This window comes from Suricata suricatta, chromosome 7, assembly GCF_006229205.1.
Source record: "Suricata suricatta isolate VVHF042 chromosome 7, meerkat_22Aug2017_6uvM2_HiC, whole genome shotgun sequence".
In the NCBI taxonomy this organism is placed as follows: Eukaryota; Metazoa; Chordata; class Mammalia; order Carnivora; family Herpestidae; genus Suricata; species Suricata suricatta.
Genome location: NC_043706.1, coordinates 11,362,145 through 11,386,091, shown reverse-complemented (window position 1 = coordinate 11,386,091; position 23,947 = coordinate 11,362,145). Strand labels below are relative to the sequence as shown.

General features: G+C 43.6%; 1 protein-coding gene across 1 annotated transcript in view; it reads right to left on the bottom strand.

Annotated features, from left to right (window-relative positions):
- The window catches only part of KIF13A (kinesin family member 13A), a 201,719-nt gene that overhangs the window by 85,660 nt on the left and 92,112 nt on the right, over positions 1-23,947 (bottom strand). Inside the window, exons 4-5 of the mRNA XM_029943130.1 lie at positions 18,299-18,359; positions 100-192 (exon numbers count right to left, since the gene is read on the bottom strand). Of these exons, the coding sequence (XP_029798990.1) occupies positions 100-192; positions 18,299-18,359 (154 nt within the window). The remainder of the gene's footprint in view (positions 1-99; positions 193-18,298; positions 18,360-23,947) is intronic.

The following is a 23,947-nucleotide window of genomic DNA, read 5'->3' as shown; positions in this document are numbered from 1 at the left end:
TCACTTCCCAAAAAGGGTCACTAGAAAGTGTTTTCTAGGTCTAGGCATTAAGAAATGCATAATTAATATCACTGACCATAAATACAAGCAGACACTTACCTGTCTGTCCATATGCAAAAATACACGCATTGTACCCCTGAAAGGCTTTTTCAAGAATTCCTTCCCCAAGGCACTTGAAAACCACCTCTTGACCTAAAAAAACCAAAACAAAACAATGTACAAAACTACCAAAGAAAAGAATGATTTTTCTGGACATGTTTGGATTAATAGTAGCCGAGTCCTGGTTATTAACAATAGTCTCTCAATCCAAGAAGACGCTGATGGCGTACTGCGTGGCTACGATTAGAGGGCTATGTGTTAAGAGCACAGTTCTTGGATCAGTTCACGATTCCCCCCACTCTTTCCCTCCCGAATGCTTCTCCAGGCACTGATGTTTCCTTTCCTTTGTGGGCCCCGCCGAAGAGCTGTTTAAATTCTGCTGCACTTATTCTCAAGGGTTGGTATTAGGATGGCATTCAGCAGAAATGGTCCTATCTCCCCATCTGGATTCTGAGTCTGCAAGGAGCAGGGGGCTTGGTCAGACTCTTCACCCAGCACAATGCCAAGGACAGGCCAAGTGCAGAGAAGCTGTTCGTTGTTGGTGGAGGGGATGCGTGGAGCGAAGGCACCTGTCCCGTGTGTGCCCAGGGCGGGCTGGAGGACAAGGCCCCGTCGGCGAGCCTGTCTAGGGCTCCCTGCGGCCCTGGCGGTGTGCGTCATGTACTAGACAGCCAGTAGCAACCGCCTGAAGAGTAACGTGTGAGCAGCGAACGTGGCATTCATTGACTACCCTTTGAAATTCGTGACTTTCTAACATTCACTCCCCGTCGTTAAGACAATTAGAACGGTGTTCTCCTTCTTGTGTTCTCATATTCCTGAACAGTCACGACTATAGTGTTGGCCAAGACTACTAGTTTCAGTACCTCTTTCCTCCACAGGACTGAGACTCCCCTGATTAATGGCAGAGACTATAATATGTTTATTTTTGTAATCCGAGGGCCTAGCACAAAATGCTTAATAAATGCTGGTTGAAAAATACGAGTTCTTTTTTCTTTTTCCTACACAATTCCTTTTACATTTGGAAATAATACAACAGAACGTAAGCTTTCGGGTGTACTTCTATGCAAACCTGGATCTGACTTTAGCAGTCCCTTGTTACACTGGGGCGCCTCACAGGCTGCAGAACGGGCCTCTTAGAAACGCTAAATGTGAAACAAGTAATGTTTTCAACCATTAGCCCGACACAAATTAAAATTTTGGCAACAATATAGGTAGTCTGAGGAAATACAGGCATTTTCATAAGCTGCTGGTGGGAGAAAAAACAAATGCAGCCATTTGAAGAAAACCTCGCAACACCTTTAGAAGAGAATATAAATGTGCCCATACTCCGGCCCCCTGTGGGGCACGCACCCCGGAGTCATTTCCACAAGGGACCCCATAATAGGATGCTCATGGCAGCAGTATTTTTCTTCTTATTTTAAAAATGTTTGTTTATTTTTGACGGAGGGAGAGGGAAGGGCAGAGAGGGGGACAGAGGATCCAAAGCGGCTCTGCACTGTTAGCAGCAAGCCTGATGTGGGGCTCGACCTCACGGCCGTGAGATCATGGTCGGAGCCAGGGAGATGCTCAACCAATGGGGCCACCAAGGTGTACCTTGGCAGCATTATTTCAATTCTTTAAGTTGGAATCAAGTTAAATGCCCACGAGTAAGGGAGTAGAGAAATAAAATGTGACTATTTTATCTGACAGAAGATTATAAACCATGTAAAACAAAATAAAACAAACCTGTGTGTGTAAACAATGCTGGAATTCAAAAACACTGCTGCATTTAACAATAGTCACGTGCAAACTATGAATGTAAAAAACTTATGTCAAATAGAGAGACAGAGACAGAGAGAGACAAACAGAGGCTCTAAAGTTAAAAAAAATGAAATGGAAGAAAAAAATACCAAATTTATATAACCTTATTTCTCTAACTCTGACTTCTAACATCTAGTATAGAGTCTGGTACCTAAGAGTATTTAACCCATGTTAGGGGGCGCCTAGGCGGCTCAGTCAGTTAAGTGTCCAACTTCAGCTCAAGTCATGATCTCACAGTTCATGAGTTCAAGCCCCACGTGGGGCTCTGTGCTGGTAGCTCAGAGCCTGGAGCTGCTTTGGATTCTGTGTCTCCTTCTCTCTCAGCTCCTCCTCTACTTGCACTCTGTCTCACTATCTCTCATAAATAAATAAATGTATAAAAAATTAAAAAAAACCATGTTGGTGTAATATGTGGATTTTTAATTTAATTTAATGTTATTTTAATGTTTTTATTTACTTTTGAGAAAGAGAGAGAGAGACAGCGTGAGCAGGGGAGGGTCAGAGAGAGAAGGAGTCACAGGATCTGCAGTCAGGTTCCAGGCTCTGAGGTAGCTGTCAGCACAGAGCCCGACGCGGGGCTCGAACCCACGAACCGTGAGATCATGACCTGAGCCAAAGTTGGATGCTTAACTGACTGAGCCACCCAGACACCCCAATATGTGGATTTTTTAAAGGTTGTAACCATCCCTAGACACGCAGGCTTGTTGTGAAGACCAGCTAAAGATGTGTGTGTGGGTGCGTACACACAGAGACTGCAAAGAAGGTAACGTCGAGGTTAACACCCACTGTGTCAACATTTTCTTCTTGTACGCTTTCTCAAAAGATCTTCCTTACTCCACACGGACTCCCCCAAGGCGCACACCAAAAGGCAGGCCTGAAATCTGGAGCGGAGCCCTGCAGTGAGGCTATGGGGAGTTAAACCCAGACTGCGCTCAGGCTGGTGAGAACTGACCATGGTCCTCAGCCAGACCCAAGTGCCAGCCACCTGCAGGCTCTGAAGGCACCACTTTCCTTGCACAGGCAGACTAATGGAGCCATCTTGTTTAACCCCCCCCCCCCCCCGGTTAACCAGCCCCTGAGGATGGGGGTGAGGGTGGGGACAAGACGCTTTAAGACTTGGCTAGGTCAAACATCTTGCCCATAATTCATGATTTCAACTATTTAGTAACTTGAGAAAAAGCACATGCTTGAGCTGACTGAAGGATTCAACTGCAGGGGAGCATGGTGGGTAGAGCTTGACCATGGCCATGCAAAGGGCCTGCGGCCACTCAGTCAGGAACCTCTCTCTTCCTATGTTAGGTAGTGAGCTGCGATACTTCTGGGTTCTGCTCCTGAGGCTAAGTAGGATGGAAATTAGAGGACTTATTTTCTCCACATTCCTTTTTTAATGTTTATTCTTAAGAGAGAGGGGGAGAGAGAGAGAGAGAGACGGTACATCTCTGTGTATGCGAGCAGGGGAGGGGCAGAGAGAGAGAGGGAATGGAGGATCTGAAGTGGGCTCTGCACTGACAGCAGAGAGCCTAACACAGAGCTCGAGGGGCCTGAACTCACGAACCATGAGCTCATGACCTGAGCCAAAACCAGCTGCTTAACCGACTGAGCCACCCAGGTGCCCCTCTTCATATTCTTTTAAAGGCAAATCACAGTGTTTCTTAATCCTTGGTACAATTGGTCTTCTAAACTAGAGATCGTTAGTCAAAAACAAAAAAAAACAAGAATGAATGCTTGAGAGCTACATGAAATAGGTTTAAGACATGTCAAGTGAAAAAAACCCACAAAACAATCCAAGATGCGTATACTAAAATTGCACAAAAAATAGACCAAGTGATTAGAGAATTCTCCAGGATATAAAAATATCTGAATAAATTGGTTTGGGGGCCCCTGGGCAGATCACTCAGTTGAGCACGTGACTCTTGATTTTGGCTCAGATTGAGATCCCAGGGTTGTGGGATTGAGCCCCGTGTCAGATTCTCTTTCTCCCTCTGGCCCTCTCCCTTGCTCACATTTTCTTTCTCTCCCTCTAGGGGAAAAAATTGTTTCTAACGAATAAGTTGGTTTTGCCTATGTCTAAATTATCACAAACACTAAAGAGGATATGAATTAACCTTTTAAGCTTGGATACTTTTGTTATTTATGCAACTGAGAAGAAGAGAGTTTTTATCATCTGCTCTGTTCGCACTGCACCTTATTTGTATCCTGTATCATTGACTCCTCGCCATGCCCCGCACCAGCGGGTATGGACTGTGATCTGTGTGGAGGCTGGGGCACTGAAAGGGGGGTCATTTGCCCAAGGTCCCACCGCTGGTGAGGCAGGGCCTGGGTCTGCCTGCACTGACTCCTGAATGTCAAGGCAGACGCTTTCCCGTCATCAGTGACTCAGCGTGCAGACCAACTAGAGGTCCGATTCTCCCCGCTCTGGTCTCTTTGGTTTGTTTGTTTTTTTTTAACTAACTCTAGAACATACCATGCTGCACTACTTTTTCCCATTTTTCTCTACCCCTGGCTTGTGGAAACAGGTGCTGTTTTATCTTAGCAGAGTCCCTGGCACCCAGTAGGCGCTTATATTCCCCAAATTATTCCTATGTGGACACAGCTGTCCTCAGACTAAAGTGTATTTAGTTGGAGGCCCCTTTCCTCATTAGTGAGGACTGAGGCATCAAAATATTATTTGCTGAACTTAAAAAGAAATGTTCAATTGCATTAGAGTTTATACTTTGATCAAAGTATGGCTGTTTTTGAAATTCTAATGAGCCCCTAAAGACTACAGTGCCCTTGGTTAAATAAGGCACTGGGGACAGACGTGAATAGATGTGTTAACATAATATGTATACTAATTGGACAATTTTGATAAAAATTACAGATTATACTTTTCCTGGCACCCACAGAGTAGCCTCCTGGATATTACAACAAAATAAATGTGACAGAAAACAACAAACTAGTCTCTCTGATTTCTTTTTTTTTTTAATTTTTTTATTAATGTTTTTTATTTATTTTTGAGAGACAAAGAGAGACAGTGTGAGCAGGGGAGGGTCAGAGAGAGAGGGAGACACAGAATCTGAAGCAGGCTCCAGGCTCTGAGCTGTCAGCACAGAGCCTGACACGGGGCTCTAACCCACGAATTGTGAGATCATGACCTGAGCTGAAGCCAGACACTTAACCGGCTGAGCCCCCCAGACGCCCCTAGTCTCTCTGATTTCTACTAAAGATGTGCATATGCTTTTCAAAAAGTCAAGTTCTCTTAGCTATTCAGTTATGCTTGACAGACAGAATATAATTCAGATTTATCATCTTTAATAAGGGTTCAGTTATAAGTAGGCAAGAAAAAACCTGAGAAATACAAAATGGAATATGAAAAAATAGAAAACTATTATACTGTGTCTCTGGAAAGAGTTCATCTTGTTTCCATCCTTAAATAACTATCTTGAAGGAAAATTTGTAAAAGGATAAATATACAGAACTATTGTTGCCTTCGTGTATTTTTACAATTCTAAGCAAGATTGGATTCTGGAGAGATGAGGATACATTTTATCACTATGGCTTCATGTCTCAAGGGAAATTTATTCTTCTTTAAAACAGGAAATAATGAAGACTTTCCTACCTCCACAAAGTCACATGAACATTAATTCTTTTTTATAGCTGCTGAGATTCTCATTGTATGTTTAACTGATGCAATCAGTTCCCCACTACAGATATTTAGATTATTTCCTATTTCTTACATATTTATCTTCAAGCACTTTTCTATTGACTTTACCAGGCAAAACTCCAAAACATCTAATTACGGAGTCCTCTAGCAATGCACCCGCAACAACAAAGCTATTATCATTCTTCTTGGTTTTGACCAAACTAAAATCTTCCTTTCCTTTGTTTATTGCCCACTTTGTGTTTATTCTTTAGTACATTGATTATTTGGGTTGTATGTTTCCTTTTATAAATTGATTGGTTTAGTCATTGATTTTTTTTTCCCTTAAGAATGCGCACATGTATCAAGGGTATTAGCCTTCGGTCTGCTCTACATTGTAAATATTGCTTCCTAGTCTGTCATTTACTTTTTAGTCTCCTGTTGGTTCTGTCATTCAAAAGCTTTTGGTTGTTCATATTCAAATCTTTCATCTTTTCCTTTGTAGTTTCTCCTATGGTATCTGTTCTGCTTCCAAAATCCTTTTGTATTATTATTATTATTACCCCAAATTATATAGGGATTCACCTAGATCTTCTTCTAGTTCTGTTATTTTTATTTTTACAGTTTTATTTTCAAGCCTGAACTCTGCTCCTTACCTGCTGTGTGACCCTGAGCAAGTTCTCGGTTTCTACATTAGTAAATGAGGAATAATGGCTGATACGTTACTGGGTTGCTGGGATGATTTAATAAGGCAAGAAAGGTAAAGCATACACCACAGTGCCTGGGTGGTGTACATCTAGATATATTTTAGTTAGTATCCATTATTATAATCATCCCTTAAATCTTTAATCAACTATAATTAATTTTGGTAGAGAGAAACATCTAATTATTTTTCCTTAAAATAGTTCCTTCATTGGGGCACCTGGATGGCTCAGTGGGTTAAGCGTCTGACTTTTGATTTTGGTTCAGGACATGTCCACACATTTTGTGAGATCAAACTCCACCTCGGACTCCGTGCTGACAGCACAGAGCCTGTTTGGGATTCTCTACCTGCCCTTTCTCCATTCAAACTCGCTCACGCGCACTCTCTCTCAAAACAAATAAACTTAAAAGAAAAATAGTTCCAGCGGTGCCTGGGTGGCTCAGTCAGTTAAGCATCCGACTTCGGCTCAGGTCATGATCTCACAGTTCGTGGGTTCGAGCCCCGCATTGGGCTCTGTGCTGACAGCTCGGAGCCTGGAGCCTGCTTCAGAGTCTGTGTCTCCCTCTCTGTCTGACCCTCACCCCCCACTAGCACTCTGTTTCTCAAAATACATAAACATTAGAAAAAAACTAAATAAATATATTTCATTCATCTTTTCAACCATTCTATGAGGTAATCCAATTTCAAAGATAAAAGAAAAGGTATGCATTAAAAAAATTAAAGGAATCAGTATTGCGATTTCTCTAGCAATAGAGAATTTTTTTAATGTTTATTTATTTTTGAGATAAAGAGTTGGGGGGAGGCAGAGAGAGAGAAAGAGAAAAAGAGAGAGGGAGAGACAGAGGATTCGAAGCAGGCTTTCTGCAGAAAGCAGTGAGCCTGATGTAGGGCTCAAACTCATGAATCACAAGATCATGACCTGAGCCGAAGCTGGATGCTCAACCTACTGAGCCACCTAGGTGCCCCTCTAGCAACAGAGAATATTTTTACATATTCCACTGACCAAATATAGTGGTGGGGTACTCTCACACATGAAAGAGGGTGAGAGACCGCCAAGTATATGGTAGTGGGACATTACGTTTTGTTTGTGTTGGGGTGTACGTATGTGTGCAGGTGTTGGGTGTACAAGGGAGTACATGTGTGTTGGGTGTATGTGTACATGTGTGTACGGGGGTGTGTGTATGTGTGGGGCATGTGTGTTGGGTCGTGTTGGAGTATATATGGCGGTATATAGACGTGTGTGTGTGTGTGTGTGTGTGTGTGTGTGTGTTGGGGGTACATGTATGTCTATGCTGAGGGTGTGTATGTGTGTTATGTTGGGGCATGATAAGAAAAGGAATAAAGATTATTTGAGACAGGATATGCCAACCTATACTGTCCCGCAGAGGAAAAATATTTACTATTCTTTCATAACATTATCTCAGAAGGGTACAGGGGGTCAAAACCCACATAACAAATCCTATCAATAAAACTGCAAATAGAAACATACTCTATAGACTTCCCCTCATTTTTCTAATCTGGTGCCTTGCTAGCTGTATGACTCCTGGCTGGGGTTATATTTAATCAATTCTCTGGTGTGGTGACTTTCGGTGCTTTACTGGTATGATAAGACACAACTATAAAACGGCCAGAGTGTCAACAAAAGCCTAAAAATGCCCCGTGGCCTCTTTACACAGCCTCCTGTCCTTCCCAGCATAACTGGCTTCCCATGGAACACACGTGAGGACTGCCCTTCCCTCTGTGATGGAGAGAACACATGAACTACCAAAGAGCCTTATATGGTCTGTTAAGGAGAGTCTGGTTGATCCAAACCCTGAACGTTTCCTGCTTTGTTCATTTCTATTTTTTAAACATAGCAGTCCCTTTTTGCAGCATAGGAGGAAATAAAAAGACTTGCTGACGATTTTGCAACAAATGGGGCAGTTTACATCGGATGGTGAGAATCAGGGGGTCCATAAGAGATATAATATCTTCACCTAAATGTTTGCTGGCCATCGCTCACCCTAAAGCACTGTCTGTCCAGGGGGATGCACACCAGCCCGGGAGGGAAAGTCCAGAAGTCCTTGCGAAGCAGGAGGCTCTAAGTATTTGTTTCTAACCCAGACAAACCAAGCAAAGCCACAACACTGTCAAACCCGAGAGACTCGTGGCTTCTCAGCAGGCCTGATGCCAGAGAGGAAGGGCCTCTCTCTCGGTGTCAGCACCAGGTGTCTGTGCAGGGGATCCACAGGGCAAACCTGACCTCACTTGTTAACAACCATGACCCAAAAGACACCAATTTCCTCTGTGGGGTTTATGCTTAAAACCTCCTACAACTGTATGGACAAGGCTAAAGCACAGGCATGCCCAAAGCAATCTGCAACACAATTTCACAGCTGCAGAGAGGGCTCCTGGGTGGAATTTCTGCAACCAAGGTTAGACACCTGACTCACCCAACTCTATGTCACATATATAATACAGATCTTCGAAAAGCATATACCCTGAGTCTCCGCACTTGTGCATAGTCTGTCTCTACTGAGGATTGCAGCAATGGACTCAAAGCTGTTACGTGTGTGCACTGAGGACTGAGTAACCAAGGTCATTCTCTCTCTGCAGCAGGACCTGATAGCAAAGCACAGAAGAAGACCAACTAGGGATGAGAGAGAAAATGCACGTTCTACTCATACGCCCAACACCTGATTACCAAAGAGGAAGTTACAGCGGGCTATGTTCTAGGAAATGGAAGAACGAAATGGGAGGGCATAACCCTTGTCTTATTTACAACCTGCATTAAGCAAGGAAGTCTCACGTAGCTCATGGCTCAATAAAACAGTGAGTGTGGCAATACGAAGCTAGACATGACATATGCATGGACTCTTTCTCACTTTTCTTTAAATTTTTTAAATCTTTATTTATTTTTGAGAGAGAGAGAGAGAGAGAGAGAGAGAGAGAGAGCAAGCGAGCATCAGCACGGGAGGAGCAGAGAGAGAGAGCGAGCGAGTGAGCATCAGCACGGGAGGAGCAGAGAGAGAGAGCGAGCGAGTGAGCATCAGCACGGGAGGAGCAGAGAGAGAGAGGGAGACACAGAAGTCAAAGCAGGCTCCAGGCTCTAACGCGGGGCTCAAACCCTTGAACCAAGAAATCATGGTCTGACCTGAGGCCAGATGCCCAAGTGACTGAGCCACTCAGGGGTCCCATATTTCTCATTTTTATAAAGCAGGAATATGGACGAGCAGTCAAGATTCCAACACAACACTTGTGTCAGTTTATACAGAGTTTCCTGTTTTCCTTCTTGTCTCTCTTTTCTCTCTGGAGTTAGAGCAAAAAAAGAGGTCTGAGCTCAGTGTCTGTGATGCAGAGCTCCTGGGCCTGCTAGTTCGTGAGGGTGTTTCCCCAGCTCCGAGCAGGGCCAGTGGTCACTGAGATTCCGAGGAGTCTGGACCCGGCAGGCGGCCCAGCTCCTAACGAGAGCGCCTGGATGCCGCAAGAGCGGACAGGTCCGCACACACACCTGCAGGGGTGAGGAACGCCCCGTCCGGACCACGCTTTGGGAAATCCCTCTCCCGATTCTGAGCACAGCTCAGAAACTGTCCCACGTAATGAAGTTAAGCCTGGTTTAAGTTAAATGACCAAAAACTACAGAGTTCGGATGAAAAAAAAAAAGACGACTTTAAGGATTGACCTAATGACACTAGATTTAAGTTTTAGCCTCAGAAGTTTGCCAGGACGGGGCTTGGGTAAGGGGATCCTGAGGAACGGGCCATGAGGGCGCAGGGAGAGCACGGGGCCATTTTCCATCATGCCGTCCAAGGGCCATCTGCCCTGCAGTGGCCTGCTTGCAGCATGGCACGGGTGACTCACCCAGAAGGCCGTTTCCACCCCAGCAACGGCCCTGGGATGAGTCATGAGTGAGCAGTGAACCCTGGATTCTCTTCTGTTGGCAGATAAGGTGGCTGACTCACCCGCGTGGAGGGCCAGGCATCGGTGCCCAAGATGGAAGGAGAAAATAAGCCACCTTACGTGTGAGGACTGTCTGATGTATTTGGAGTTATTTTGTCGGGTGTTTTCACATAAACCATCTGCCAAGAAAGTAAGCGTTCATTTCTGTCTATTCTCTCTGGTCCAGGAGCAGGCTGGACCCAACATCCCTCCTGGACCGTGGGGAGCACAATATTGACAGCACGTGAGGGGAGATTAACATAAGCTTTCGGGACTCCAGAGAACATCTGACAGAAGGGAGAAAGCTACTGGAATTACTCCTGGCCGGGCTGCAAGCGGGATGTCAGAGACGGGAGGACTGCCTGGGATTACAGGAGACTCTGGAAAAGCTCCACATGTGACGGTCACTGACTCAAATCCACCTTTACTGTTGCTCTTCAGCTCTCTCACAGGTCGCAGGACCTCTACGAACCTGTTTTCTCATCTGTAAAATGGGGACAGTAATAGTTTTAACACGACTGGCTACAGAACCACCATTAAAGGACCCACCACAGGTAGAGGGGTGAGCACAGTGCTGGGAACACAGTGCTCAGAAGTGTCCTGTCTACTGTGATTATTATCGACCTCCCTAAGTCCTGCATTACGTTATATGATGTCTCTGGGTACCGATAAATAAGGAATAGACCGAGATGAAGAAGATGGCCCTGGGTGGGATTAAAAAAGAGGACTAGAGGGGCGCCTGGCTGGCTCAGCTAGTGAAGCACGTGACTCTTGACCTCAGGGATGTGAGTTCAAGCCCCACAGTGGACGTGAGCCTACTTTAAAAAAAAAATAGGGGGCACCTGGGTGACTCAGTCACTTAAGCATCCAACCTCAGCTCAGGTCATGATCTCACAGTTTGTGAGTTTGAGCCCCATGTAGGGCTCTGTACTGACAGCTCGGAGCCTGGAACCTGCTTCAGATTCTGTGTCTCCCTCTCTCTCTGCCCCTCTCCCGTTCATGCCCTGTCTGTGTCTCTCAAAAATAAACATAAAAAAATAGGAGTAGAGGTAAGAGAAAAGAGAAGTACTCACATGCATACACATACATACTTACATACACACAAACACACCAACACTCACACCAAGCACTCACACACGTGTACACACACCCATACTCGAATATGCACACTCACAACATATACACTCACTCAAACACACACACGTGTATACACATACCCATACTCGAATATATACTCACAACATACACACTCACACACACACAAGAATGCACACTCACACACTCTCTCTTTTTAAAAATTCCACCAATGTCAGCTTAGTTCCTTTATTCCAGAAAGGTTGTTCTCACCAGTAAAGCTGGCCTACCCAAGAGAAAAGTCAAGGCCCCTCTCTTAATGACCTCACGGGGCGCAGGAAACATGCCTGTGGAGCGCAGGGACGTGAACTGAAACGGTCCCAGTGTGGGCACTGGCACACCTCACCAAACACAAATACAACCCCACCAGGAGTAAACTTCAAAGTCAACATTAAAGATTCCTGGGATACCAAAAAAAAAGGTTCTCTTAACGGACCCACACTTGCCCAGCTTTCTGAATTAACCGACATTCTCTTCCGTCTGTAAAACAGTACACTGAGGCACGTCCGCTCTGCCCTAAACCACGCCAGCGGCTCAGGACCCCACCTGCTGAGCCATGTTCTCACGAAGGGTCAGCCGCATTTGCTCCTAACCTGGCTTATGCCGAATGTACTTCTCCGTAATTACGTAATTTTATTAACAAATGTAAAAAGAGAGTTGCTGATTCTAAGAAAACTAGTTGAATGCTTAAGGAAGCAACTTGATGAAGGCGTGTCACCAGAAGAATTGCCACATTAGGTACAGGGAAGACAACTAGCAAAGGGCTATAAAACAAAAAGGAAAAAACCTAGAACTCTGGTCAGACTGCTTCCTACCTGTCTTTGAAGACGGCATGCATCATTTATAATGAATCTCCACATCACCAAATTGTTCAAAGCATCGGCCACTATTGCTTCTCACAAGTAGAGGGAAAATGTCCATGGTTTTGATACAGTTACTGAGCACGCAGACTGTGCAAGGAACGTGCTGAGTGCTCTGTGTACACTTGAATAGTCAAAGAATGAACCAACACAGCCCACTTCGCTAAAATACTGATTCTATTTCGGCTACTGCTGGCTTTTAGGATGTGAAGTGCTTTGTCTCGTTCCCGTTCTTGCTTCAGTTGAACAGGGTGAAAGAGAAATCATTTCTACCTCTAAGCACATACGATGTCCCAATCGGGGAACAGAATCCCACACGGCTGCTCGCCGCACGGTGACAGCTCAGGGCTCGGAGGCTCACGGCACAAAGCTCCACGAGCAGAGCAAGGATCAGACACATAACCTTTCTCCTGAACTGCAGGCTGTTAACAAGCACGTCTGAGCATCGTGCCGTACGATGAGTGCTTACAAGAGTTTCTAAATCAGTAGTTGAGAAGCTCTGGGCCAGGAAATGTTCGTGTCCCCATTGATCCCCGGATATGCCATGACCAGACTGGATTTTATTTTTATTTTAAAAAATTTTTATTTTTTTAAGTTTATTTACTTATTTTGAGAGAGAGCGCAAGTGAGCGAGCGAGTGCAGGAGGGGCAGAGAGAAAGGAAGAGAGAGAATCCTAAGCAGGCTCCAAGTTGTCAGCACAGAGCCTGATGTGGGGCTTGAACTCACGAACCGCCAGATCGTGACCTGAGCTGAAACCAAGAATGATGCTTAACCGAGGCATCGCAAAGATTTTATTTTGTTTTTTTTAAGTAATCTCTACACCCAATGTGGGGCTCGAATTTACAACCCTGAGATCAACAGTCTGCACGCTGTACCAACTGTGCCAGCCAGATGCCCCTCATCAGACTGGTTTTTATTTTTGGCAGGATGATTTACAGAAAAATACGTTTGTGAAAAATATTCCCCACTAAGAAGAAAACTGAAATCAAGGGGATTGGCAGTCACTGTTATTTACCAACACGGTACATTTTAGGCAGTGATGAAACATGGATGGATTCATTGTCAGGAAGGCCTTAATTACAATCAGTAGTGATTTAAATACTTACAAAGGTTGATTACCTGTCAGTGTTCACTACAATAACTTCAGAGTGCTAAATGTGGATTTATGTCTATGTGCATATATATATGGGGTGAAGAGTAGGGGAAGATAAAAGTTTATGTAGAGGGGCACCCGGGTGGCTCAGTTGGTTAAGCCTCCGACTTTGGCTCAGGTCATGAACTTGCAGTTTGTGAGTTCGAGCCCCACACTGGGCTCTGTGCTGACAGCTCGAAGCCTGGAGCCTGCTTCAAATTCTGTGTCTCCCTCTCTCTCTCTGTTCCTTCCCTGTTTGCACTCTGTCTCTTATTCTCTCTCAAAAATCAATAAACATTAAAAAAAAAGAGTTTATGTAGAAATATACCAAGCCTTGGGTGTCTAATTCTGCAGATTTTCTGTTTAGTTTTTTTCTTAGTTCTGGCACAAAGGCATTTGCTTTAAGGACTCAGAATTATTTGCCAGACAAGCATTATTATGCTTACCTAACCCCAAAAGTTACAATAAGAAATAATACAGTTAAAATGTAAAGCGTCTCAAAGCCAGACTCAGTGCAATGCAAACGGCTTAACAAACGAGTCTTTGACTCGCCTCTGAAAAGTCCACAGGGACAGCTGTGCGGCCAGCACAAAATGTCTGATTCATGTTTTATCAGAGAGCTGGAGGGGATCTGAGATCACCCTCGGCCCTCTCTCCTCCTTCCACAGACGAGGAAGCAGATCCCCAAAGGTGAGCCGCTGGCGGCAAAACCAGGTCTGGTCAACTCCAGGACCACGCATTTTCTCTCCACGCACTGATGCTATGATCCCCACGACTTCTACCACGTGACCACGATAAAGGCCATAAATATTAAGTGAGCTGCTCCTCTGCACTGGCTTCAGTACTTGCTACCAACAGGTCATCTGGTCCTCAGATCAAGCCTATGAGATGGGAATGATTATTGTCCTCATGTAACATGAGTGCGGAGAGATTCAGTGGCTCACTGGGCCTCGTAGGTCGAAGGCAGTGAGGGCAGGACTGGAGTCTGGGCAGTCTGGGGGGGTAGGAGCCCACATTCTTCCTTCTAGCACTGCAAGAGCCTGCTGCCATGCCATTGGACACACTGTGGATCTGAGTATTTCTGCGCCGGAAAGACTGAGAGTGAAGGGTGTTGCTGTCACTTTTAACAAATGGTGAAACAGAACAACTGGACACACCACATGGGACCTGACGCCCCGGCCTCTGGCTGCGCTCTCCAACCCTGTGCTTCTGGTCTTTCCTTCCGCCCTTCCCCTCCTCCTCTCCCTGCACCACAAGTTTTGAGAGCCGCCTTGAGAGATCCTAGTCCCTATCAAAGACGCCATTATTCATTGAGCCTGACAAATAGGTCGGTTTCAGGAAATTTGTGCTTCTCCTTCTGCATTTCCTCTATTTCCCATCAGAGCATGAATGCCTTCTATCTCAATGTTTCTATTCACAATTAAGAAGGAATTGCGATTTCTTTTTTAATGAAGAGAAAGGAAATCAAGTTAGTACGAATCCAATCAACTAATCTACCAGTAATGTATTTAGTGGGCAAATGATGAATGCAAACAAATCTGAGAGAATAGTTAGCAGGAATTTTACTTTTTGCTAAGGTCACTGTATTTGTACATGAACAGGGCGATCCAAAGAACAGGAGAATGTCTCTCTGGATTTTGTAAACAGACATTGCTCTGTGCGCCACGAGAGTGGCTAAATGGAAGCCACTGTATGATGAGATCATGCAGACCAGAAGTGGTAAATTTTAACTATCAATCAGTTTCTTTAAAAATCATCCTCATCTTCTTAAATATTTCTGAACATGCTAATTGGTAATGCAGAGCTCCAGAAACCTTTAGTTTCACAACTGAATTTTATCATCAGTACTGAATAAAGTTATTTTCCATTAAAAAAAAAGTTTGTCCCATATTCAGGAATGTGGGTGATATATTGTAGAAGGCTAGAATGGTCTCTTGGGCAAAAGGAGCAGATGTGATTCTAGAAGGCAGGACAAAGAAAGACCTCACTTAAGCATTATTTGAACCACGTCACCGCAATAGCCCGTTTTGGTTTTTTTTTTGTTTTTTACCACATCAGTCTAAACCAGTAATCCGTCTAAACTAAACTCAGTTTAATTTCTTATTATCTGGCCTCACGCAGCAAGTACAAATAGGTCTCACACTGCTTTCCCCCAACAGCACACCTCCTGTTAAGACAAGTTCTTACACTATGCTTACTCCAACCTTCCATCTTCACCTACAGAAAAACCAAGTGAGGTGTCACTCATGGGCACCTTCCGTGGGTCAGCACGTTGAGTTACTGATTTAACTCTTCCAACAACGTATGAGACATGTATTATCATCGCCATGTTTCCCATTTTATAGAAAAGAAACTGTAGCTCGGAGAGATTAAAGAAGAGAACCAAGGCAGGGATCCTAAGACTTAAACCCAGGTCTGACTTTGAAGTCCATGTGCCCTCCTGATGCCATGTGGCTTCTCTTACCTAAAAACCCTCTAGCTGGCCGTGGCTACACCTGTTACACTTCACTTTCATGCCCAGTTTTGGTCCCTTCTCCCCAGGCATCCGTTCAGCCCTTCCAGATTTTGCCCTTCCCTGGGTTTTCTATACCACTTAAAATCTGTGAAACAGACAGTTTAACTAAATATTACCTCAAAAGGTTTACTGTTGTTTGTTATGCATTCATTTGCTTTCCACCTAATGTTTTGATTCTCCAGGGCTTCTGAGGCTGCACACACAGTAGGGGTTTCATGAATACTTCAGGAACTGGGACCTGCTGGCCCCCTGGGTTATATAAGAGAAACCAGAGCACTGCGCCGGGACACAGAATGGATGGTGGGGAGTCATGGAGAAGAGGGTGAGGAAGGTAGACTGAGGCGATGGAATAAAGGTCCCTAAATGTAGTCCAAGGAGTTTAGCTTTGATCTCTAAGTGCTGAGCAGTCCTTGAAAGTATCTGAGAATTACAAGTGAAGAGTTCTAATGCAGGAAAATCTACCTGGCTATATCTTTTTTAAAAACATAATTTATTATCAAATTGACTTATATACAACACCCCGTGCTCATCCCAACAAGTGCCCTCCTCAATGCCCATCACCCATTTTCCCCTCTCCCCCATGACCCCTCATCCACCATTGGTTTGTCCTCTGTATTTAAGTCTCTTGTGGTATGCCTTCCTCCCTGTTTGTTACTGTTTGTTTCCCCTTCCCTTCCCCCATGGTCTTCTGTTAAGTTTCTCAAGATCCACATATGGGTGAAAACATGATCTCTGTCCTCTCTGTCTGACTTATTTCACTTAGCATAATACCCTCCAGTTCCATCCAGGTTTCTGCAAATGGCAGGATCTCACTCTTTCTCATTTACCTGGCTATATCTCGAATAACACTGACTTTATATAGCCACAGAATTTGTACTCATGTTTCTGTTATAGTAGGAATTATTTTACTTTTGTAGTTTATTTAAGTCCAAAAGCACACACCCAACACACACATGCAGAAATACTGTGCTAACATTCAAAGCAGACTGTTTTAGACTCTGTAGAATTTATTGTCTAAAGTCCTAATGGGCGAATAAAAAGACAAATTAATTACAACCAACATTCGGAAGTGATTGTTCACTTTAATGGAATACATTTGTTACGGGTGTAGGAATGATGTTTGAAAAGAAAGGCTAATTTACCCACTGGGAGCAACTGAAGAAATTTTTCTAATTCCAGACTTTTCACTTTTGAAAAAATTACATAGCAAATAATTTCTCAACAAGTTCGCTGTATGTGGCAAGGAAAAGGCTGTCACTAGACAGTCTGCGTGTCTGGGTGGCTCAGTCTGCTGACCATTGGACTTTGGCTCAGGTCATGATCTCATGGTTCATGAGTTCAAGCCCCGTGTTGGGCGCTTGCTTAGACCCTGAAGCCTGCTTGGGATTCTATGTCTCCCTCTCTTTCTGTCCCTCCCTGACTCATACCTTGTCTCTCTCTCTCTCAAAAATAAATAAACATTAAAAAAAAAAAGTAAATGATAAAGGGGCACCTGGGTAACTCAGTTAAGTGTCTGACAAAATTCTTGGTTTCGGCTCAGGTCATGATCTTGCAGTTTGTGAGTTTGAGCCCCGCGTTGAGCTTTGCACTGACAGCATGGGGTCTGCTTGGCATTCTCTGTCTCTCTCTTTCTATGCCCCTCACCTCTCAAAATAAATAAACATTAAAATAAAAAGTAAAGGAAAAAGTCATTCAACTGATGGTCTTATAAGTAAAGTTGAGGAGAAAACACTCATTAAGACTAAATAAAGAAATGGTGACACAGTCAAAAAAGTAGGAATCAGGGCTCCCGGGGGGCTCAATCGGTCAAGCGTATGACTCTTGATTTCAGCTCAGATCATGATCTCCGGTTCGTGAGTTTGAGTCCTGCAATGGGCTCTACACTGATAGTGCGGAGCCTTCTTGGGATTCTCTCTCTCCCTCTCTCTGCCTTTCCCCCATTCACAATCTCTCTCTCAAAAATAAATAAACATTAAAAAAATTAAAAATTAGTATTCATCTGTGTTTGATGGACAAGGAGGGAACACTAGCAACACGTGAGGCCAGGAGGCCACGTTTCCCTGAGGAGTGTGCAGCTCACATCACCAACGGCTGTGAGGACGTGAGTGGGTCCTGGCAACCAGCAGCATCTCTGCTTTGCTTGTGTCCATGGAGAGAGGAAAGCCCACAGCGTTAGGATGAGGCACATTAAACCTCTTCCTCGTGGGATAAACACAACATCTCTGGCTTGACGTGGGTCCCCATCATTTCTAACTGATGGAATACCTCTGAAGATACTAACACGCATCACAGGTGAAAAACCTGAGGCTTAAAAACAAAACAAGACACACCCATGACTTCTTAGCAAGTTGGTGGCAGAGTCAGATCCTGAAATCAAACCTTGTTGACTTCAAAGCCCACATGCTGGAATCGGAAAGAATGAGTGTGAAATTTATGGAATAAAGAGAATTCCAGAGTAAAGAAAACAGAGGAAGAATCCTGAGGCCCAAAAATCAAGCAAAGTGAGAGTCAACTTACCAGCATATTTTGTAGTGTTCGATTCATCCATGGACCAAAAGCAATAATCAAAGGCAAACACCTGAATGAAAGAAGACAAGATTAAAGATTAGGAAACTTCTAGGAGCACATCAAACTGCAAAAAAAAAAAAAAAAAAAAAGTTCACTGATGAAGATGAGGATCCCTATTACTGTCTGATTTAAAACAACAAACAAACATGACCGGTTTGATACTTTATTAATCCTAACATTTCTTTTGGACAGCACTGATGGTTATCTTACTGTATTAGAGTCACTTGTACATGAATAGACTATTCATCCAGAATGCAAACAAACAGATGGCTTAACAAAAACAAAAACAAAACATTTAGTAAGAAAAAAACGACTTCTCACCCAAGTCCACAGTTCCTGCCTCTGCTAACGCCACTGGCTGGGTTCCCGTGGCTCCTCAAGCAACACGAAGAGACCAACTTGCATTGGAACCACTTCCTTCTAGCTTTCTGTGATGCTGCCATTTGTAGGCAAAGCTCCAAACTCCCCACGTTCCCACCTTGGACTCTGTTCCCTGTTTCAGCATGTCGTCTTGGGCCAAGTCTGGCTAACAAACCAATAACTCACTCTTGAGTGCGTTTTCTGTAGAGTTACAAAATGACTACCATGTATTGGGAAAGGCTGATGCTTCTCCTGTTAGGAATCTCATCCAATCAAGACTTCTACGCATAGGACCACCACTCGTGTTCCAGCCGTCATCAGCAGATGCACAGAGCAATGTTCCCCAAAGTGTGACCCAAGAAAACAATAGTTTCAGGAGATACTCCATGAAAAAAATAATTAAACTGTGTTGGAAATGGAAACTTAACTGTTTGAGATCCTCAATGCAATTCTCAATATAGTAAAGGTTCTGGCAAGTTATCCAGCAAAGGAAGCCATTTAATTGCTTAACTTTTTTATTTCTCCAATTAATTTCCATGAAGAGACCTTCCTTAAGTAATGTCTATTAGCATGCCTTGACACTATTGTTTCTCAGCATACACCCTTAGTAAACTCTGACCCAGCGGACCCAGCAGCCACGTTTCTGGGCTCCGTGTTACAGCCTTTATTCCCCCTTGCAGTCCAAATAGCAAATTATAGAGCTCCCACAGACAGGAACCCTTTAATGCTTAATAATTTCCTAGGGGTTGTAAGCACTGAGCAAGCAGAACCCAAATGTTTTGAGCTGGCATTGAGACTGGCCTCAAAGAGGCATTTCCAGTCCATGCCCACCACCTTCCTTACGCTTCTGCTGAACTTGCCCATACCTTGGAATCAGTAGGAAAAAATCCACCCCTGTCCTTCTTCCCCTCTTCATTTATACCCTTCAAAATGCTTCATGTTTCTTTCTTTCTTTTTAATTTGAGAGAGTACACAAGAAGGGAGGGAGGGGAAGGGGGGGAGGGGGGGAGAGAGAGAGAGAGAGAGAGAGAGAGAGAGAGAGAGAGAGAATCTCAAGCAGCCTCCACGCTCACCACAGAGCCCAACTTGGTGCTCAATCCTGGGACCCAGGGATCATGACCTGAGCCGAAAGAGTCAGACATTCAAACAACTGAGCCAGGTGCCCCACAAATGCTTTGTATTTTTTAAGGCCCAATTCAATATATTTTTCATCCAGGAAATATGTCTTGGTTAAACCCAAGAGAATTATCTCTCCTATGTGAAATCTTACAATGCTGTTTAATCCTTTTTCTTGTGCCTCCTACACCACTGATCTGCTTTTCATTTATCATGTATATGATCCCTGCATATGGTTTATCTCCGTTGGCTAACTAAGTTCCTTGAAGGCAGGAACCATACGCAATTCATGCCACAGCAGTAATTTATAGTAATTTACTGAATGATTAATGACACTGAGACGTTGCAAGAAAACAGGTACTTTCTAAACCGTAAAAAGATAAGTTATGCTCTGAATAGTTTCGGCACTGCATACACTTTCATGCTTTCACAACAGATTCCGGTATTTACAATGCACACAACTCACATCATCAATCTCAAATCCAAATTCAATTTTGTGACATACACACGTATTCACTCGGGCCTTCCAGTAACCAAGGTTAAAATGAATACTAGTTTCAGCCAACAGAGTGTGGGATATTTACTGCACTTGACGGCTCTTCTGAGGGCTCCAGAGACCACACAGAAGAAATCCAGTTAATCTTCCTGCCTCTGGGCAGAACTGAACTTCAACACTTCTCCTGAGACATGATGATCTGCCTTGTTTTTAAACATTTCCAGAAAAGGAGATTCCACAACCTTCCTTTAATGGTATCTTATAACACTTAAACCTCCATTCTCAGGACATTTTCCCCTTCCTTTTGACCTGAGTCAACTCCCCGTACTTTAAAGGGCCAACGGAGGCTATTTTCCAACGTTGATGTCCCCTCATTGTTTTTCTCTAGAGTCTCAATGATTTCCTCTTACCTGCTGCTCTGATACAGAGAAATGATCATACATTCCCCATATGTTGACTTTTCGTACCGACCTAAAACTTATTTGTAACCGTTTGCTGCTCTGCATAGGGGGCAAGAAGCCTAGGGAGTTACATTTACAGTAATGAAATCCATCCCAAATTTGAGGGTCTACCTCTCATAACATTCATTCCAAATTCTGTGCCAATTTCCATTTCCAGCAGTTAATAAAGTTGTTTTTGCTCGTAAAAAGGAAGATTTAAAAATTTTCATTTTATCCATTTGCCTCCTAAAACTCAAACCCTTCAAGGGAGATTTAAAAGGAAACAAACAAACAGCAAAAATCTGCAGAGGAGAAAAGGCCCACAATAGGACTGGTGGATAGGACTGCTTTTTGCTTGCCAAAAATAACATTATTCCCTCATCTGAGTTATGTCTCAAATTTCAAAACCTTGGATAACAGACATTTTAGAATGGCCATCCCTCATCCAGTCATGGAGTACAGGTTATTATTTTACCAAATATTTACCATTAAGAAAGCTGACCCAGGGACACCTGGGTGGCTCAGTCAACTGAGCATCCAACTTCGACTCAGGTCATGATCTCACAGTTCATGGGTTTGAGCCCCGCGTCGGGCTCTGTGCTGACAGCTCAGAGCCTGGAGCCTGCTTTGGATTATGTGTCTCCCTCTCTCTGACCCTCCCCTCCTCACACTTTGTCCCTCTCTCTCCTTCAAAAATAAACATCAAAAAATAAAGTTGGTGCTCAGACATCTGAGGGATTTCCATAAAGCTCAAAGCAAGTGGACAGAAAAGTTCTTGTTATAGTTTTTCCCTTTAAAGCAGGCCACAGCTCTCCCTTCCATGAAGTCTTCATTACTTAGTAGGCCCCACAGCACTAGTTCACATGTGGTCCAGTACTTCTGTTTGGGTTTTACTGCCTCTTTAAACCATGAGCTCCTTGTGGTCAGGGACGATGTCTCATAGCACCTGGGTCGGGTCTCATCCAGAGTAGCCACTCTAGGTAGTATGTTTTCAATAAATACACACAATGCCAGATGCGGGAGTTGAAATGCAGACACAAACACAGAATAGATTGAGAACCACTAAGAGTAAGCAGAAGTTCAATGGCAAGATAGACTTTTAGATATTTTATTATTTAGATATTTAGTTACTTGCATATGCATGTTTCTGAGAAAACTCGGTTCTTTCAATGCTTAAAAATACAGATAGGGTCCTGAGATCCACCAGGCTCCCATTTTGACACCATTATGCCATGGGTCAGGTGGATGACAGGTATGGTCACACCATGTATAATTTGTAGCTTATACAGAGATTAGACCAATTATTTGTTGCTAACACAATTACTTCTTAGGATCATTATGAAAACAGTTTCAAGCATGTTCAAAATAATTTGTTTTATGTAGTCCAAGCATTTCCCTTGCAATCGTCTTAGTCCTATAAATAAACTCTTCACAAATTATTATCCTCCTTTTCATGGCCAGATTTAATTACAATTTCATCATAAAAGGTTTGTAACAAAAGGGGACATGATTTCCTTTGCTCCTTCTGATTTTCCAATACAAAATCTACTGACATTGCAGGGCATCTTGGTGGCCCAGTTAGTTAAGCATTTGGCTCAGGTCACGATCTCTGGGTTCATGAGTTTGTATTTAGAATCAAAGCAGATGTGCTAGTTTGCTAGGTCTGCCAATAATATAACACCTAGACTGTGTGGTTTAAATAAGAGAACTTAGGACGCCTGGGTGGCTCAGTCGGTTAAGCGTCTGACTTCAGCTCAGGTCATGATCTTGCGGTTCGTGAGTTTGAGCCCTCCATCAGGCTCTGTGCTGACAGCTCAGAGTCTGGAGCCTGCTTAGGATCCTTTGTTTCCCTCTCTCTCTGCCCCTCCCCTGCTCACACTCTGTCTTTCTCTCTCTCAAAAATAAATAACATTAGAAAAAAGAAAACAAAACCTACTGACATTTCAAAACATATAATAAAACCATCTCCTTGAAGGCTAGTTCTTGAAAACTGACCACTTCAAATTAAAGAGAAAATCATGTTTTCCAAAGCCAGCATACAGTATTGGGGAAGTAAGTTACTTAAGACTGGGAATTCCTTTCATTAAAGTTCTTAAATGCTTATGTCACCTATTCATCATGAAGTCCCTAGCACCTATACTGCAGGGTGGGGGTGCGGGACTTCTCAGTGCATACAGCTGATTGAAACAATGAATCAAACACGGAAACCAAGTATAAATGTCCTGTTTTGTCAACGCCAACCCACACTGTGAGCGTTCTTTTCTAAAGGCACTCATACCTTCCAAGAGCCTTCAGTTCACTAAAGAGCCAAGAGGACAGATGTTCACCAGTTGTTTTCAAAATCTGAAAGCCACTATCTTTGTTGTTTCTAAGAAAATGTTACTCTACCTTCTCAGAATCCCACTCCTTCCTCTTCATTTGCAACTTGGAAAACTCATACCAGCATTTAATTCTCTGCAGCTTGCTGGGTGCATCTGTTCCACCTTCATCATTCTCTTAAAAATGTTAGCTTTGCATCTTTGTGAACCACTGAACATCCAGTAAAGTTACGACAAGCTGTTTTTAATAAGGAAAATGTGCTGAGTGATATATATTCTGAGGCAAAGGAGTTCCAGGACTCGGGCGCAGGGCGCAGCAGAGTCAAACTGCAGGCCTCCCTAAAAGTCCTAGCTCTGATGGAATTTCAGCAAAATTCAACTTTTGAAAATGCAAGAAAGAATCTTCTGTGCCCTTGAAGGACCAGAAGGCATCAGCGTTCTAAGAAACGTGATCTGTCATCATTTTCCTGAGCCATGAAAACCAAACGTGCAGGTCCTTGGAATGTAACTGCCTTCCATTCCTCCTGTTTAGCTGTGTGCATTCACCGAGAAGCTCTGCAGCTGCACGATGCCTCACCCCCAAAGCAATCACAAATACCTATCATTTCAGGTACGACAGGGAACTCAGGTATGCATTAGGCATGCTGCTTGTCCTCCAGTTGTGTATAGTGTAGCAAACGCCAACAAAACATAAAACAATTATCCTTGAGGGGAAAAGCAGATTTTTTTTCCAAAATCATTTTACATATATTTTTTATGCTTATTTATTTTTGAGAGAGAGACAGAGAGAGAGCATAAACTGGGGAGGGGCAGAAAGAGAGGGAGAGAGAGAATCTTAAACATGCTCTGCACTGTCAATGCAGAGCCT